General features: G+C 42.8%; 1 protein-coding gene across 1 annotated transcript in view; it reads left to right on the plus strand.

Moving 5' to 3' along the window:
• The window catches only part of LOC138027144 (monocarboxylate transporter 10-like), a 6,311-nt gene that overhangs the window by 2,100 nt on the left and 1,711 nt on the right, over positions 1-2,500 (plus strand). The window contains exons 2-3 of the mRNA XM_068874657.1: positions 4-620; positions 1,709-2,075. Of these exons, the coding sequence (XP_068730758.1) occupies positions 4-620; positions 1,709-2,075 (984 nt within the window). The remainder of the gene's footprint in view (positions 1-3; positions 621-1,708; positions 2,076-2,500) is intronic.

A 2,500-nucleotide genomic window follows, 5' to 3' on the forward strand; every position in this document is an offset into this window, starting at 1 on the left:
CAGCATCTGTCGGTTCTGTATCCATTGCATTGTCTTTCCTCGCCGGTCTTTTCTCCACTACTCTGGTCACGTTGCTTGGATGTCAAGCCGCCGCATTCATTGGAGCAGAAATCTGTGTAATAAGTTTGCTGATCAGCACGTTTGTAAAAGATATATTACTTCTTCCCCTCACCTACAGTGTTCTTTTTGGCTTCGGTTGCAGTTGTATATTTTCGACCGGCCTAATTGTTATTAACCAGTATTTTAGCAAGTGGCAGTCGATTGCCGTTGGTGTAATAAACGCTGGAATTGGCCTTGGGGTCCTCATAATGGGTCCCACATTAGAGGCTCTAACAAGGAATACTGACTGGCAGACGGCCTTTCGGGTAATGGCGGGTGTTATTTTTTTTGTGTCATTGTTCGCAATGACCTTTGATCCTAACGTAGAAGAAGACCAGGACACAACTAATTACAAAGAAAAGGAAGTGGAACAAGATAGCGAAGAGACAAAACATGGAAGTATTACTTCAAAAATCAAGAGGGTGTTAGATGTATCCATTTGGAAAGAGCCTCCTGTCGTTGCATTCTTCATTCCTACATTTCTGATGGCGTTTGGACATTATGTCCCTCAAATTTATTTGGTAAGAGCTGCAACTTGAAGGAATTTGTTTGTCCCTTCTTTAACGCGAAAGTTACCCGTGAATTAGATTGGATTAATTAAGTGTTGGAGTCAGTTTTGGTAATTATGAGAACGCGAAATAAGAACAATTGCCAGGAGCCGCGGAGTACGTTTGAAAGTTGGAGGGAGGAGTGGAGGGGGACTCTAGGCTTTGGTGTGGAAGTGTGAGGGGAGGGAGAAGAGGTTAGGAGAAATCAACACCGAAAGAAAAAAGTGGGGGGTGGGGTGGGGTATAGCCCCCAGTCCCTCCCTCTCCGCGGCCTCTGTTTCATAGCTGTATTATTTGGCCCCTTGATGACGTCAAAATCTGGTAAGAACAAAAAAGTGTGTCACTGATGTTTGCTTTAATAGCAAAGAATTCAAAGTTCTTGATGTTGACGTCAGCTATGCGTCTGTTCCCTAGTAGATCATAGGTGAGGACTAATAAAAGTGCGCGCATTTTTGAGCTTTTGATAATTGTACAATGGTAAAATGAAACTAAGGATTTTGAGAGGGATGATACTTATGTCTTTTACCAAAGAAAGAAAAGAAAGCCAGTTAGGTATCTTTTACAGTAATTTGGAACCTGCCAGAGTTCGATATTCGCGTGTGATTACGGTTGCAATCGTGGCCTTTGAATGAAGAGAATGAGACAAGCTGTTGTTTTTTTGTTTCTTATTTAACTTATCTGAAGTAGGTCAACTCGTAGCCGTTGGTCGCGAAAACATGGAGCACGTTCAATAGCTTTGTGATGCCTAATTTTAACACTGCCCCTTTACCTCTTAGCTTCCGACAAAAGCACGTGACTAGGAGCGAGCAGCAGCTCTTTATTTTCACAGACCATTTAATTTTTAGATTGAATTTCCCGCGAATGAGACTCCCGCACCCGGAGCCCGATGACCAATCACAAGAAACTAACTTGACGTCGTAGTGTCAGCGAACCGGAACTGCATTTGCTTTTGCGGAAATGGTGGTCTAAAATTAGATTGGTCGGCAAAAATGCCCTGACATAAGCTATCACAAGAAGTAGGCTGAATCTTGAAACCCTCGTAATTTTTTTATCTCCTTTAGGTAACTTACTGCAAAGAATTAGCAATTTCATCGCAGGACGCAGCAACACTTTTCATTTTCAGAGGTGTGAGCTCCTCCGTTGGTCGCCTGCTCGCCGGTTTTTTGTGCAACCACCCAAGAGTGGATACGTTCAACGTTTTCCAGGGCTCAGAATTTGCAGCTGGTTTGAGCACGATTTTCATGACTGTAGGTCCTACTTTTACATCACTAATCGCCTGCTATACACTATATGGGTTGGGCGATGGTTTCTTCTTTACCTGTCAGAAATGCCTCCTTCTTAATGTCAGTCCACTGAAAACTGCTGCTGTGATTGGCTGGCAAATGATGGTGGGAGCAATATTTGCCGCCAGCGGTGCTCCATTAGCCGGTGAGTCTATCCTTTTATTTTTTCTCTAATCACTTTGCAGTGAAACAAAGTTGTTCACAGCTCCCTGCATCTCTACTTAAATCTGGACAATGGTGTTTGATCGGGGTGGCCTCCTTCAGCTTTTTGGATGTCCTCGATTTTCTTCATCAAGGATTTTCAACCCCTCCCAGTCGGTTTCACAGTTGGCCTTGGCCTGGCATTCCCATAGAAGAAAAGTCGTTTGCCTCCGAGGGAAACGAAATCTCTTATATGATGTTAACGGCTATCTCATGTGCAGAATGACGATACAAGAATATTTGAATAATTTCTTTGATATCCTGTCTTACTATACTCTGACATCTTTTGAAACTATTTGACAACTGTACTTTAAAACTCCAATTGAACTCCAACTACCATAGATACTGGATACTGAATCCACAATACTA

This window comes from Montipora capricornis, chromosome 12, assembly GCF_036669925.1.
Source record: "Montipora capricornis isolate CH-2021 chromosome 12, ASM3666992v2, whole genome shotgun sequence".
Taxonomy (NCBI): Eukaryota; Metazoa; Cnidaria; class Anthozoa; order Scleractinia; family Acroporidae; genus Montipora; species Montipora capricornis.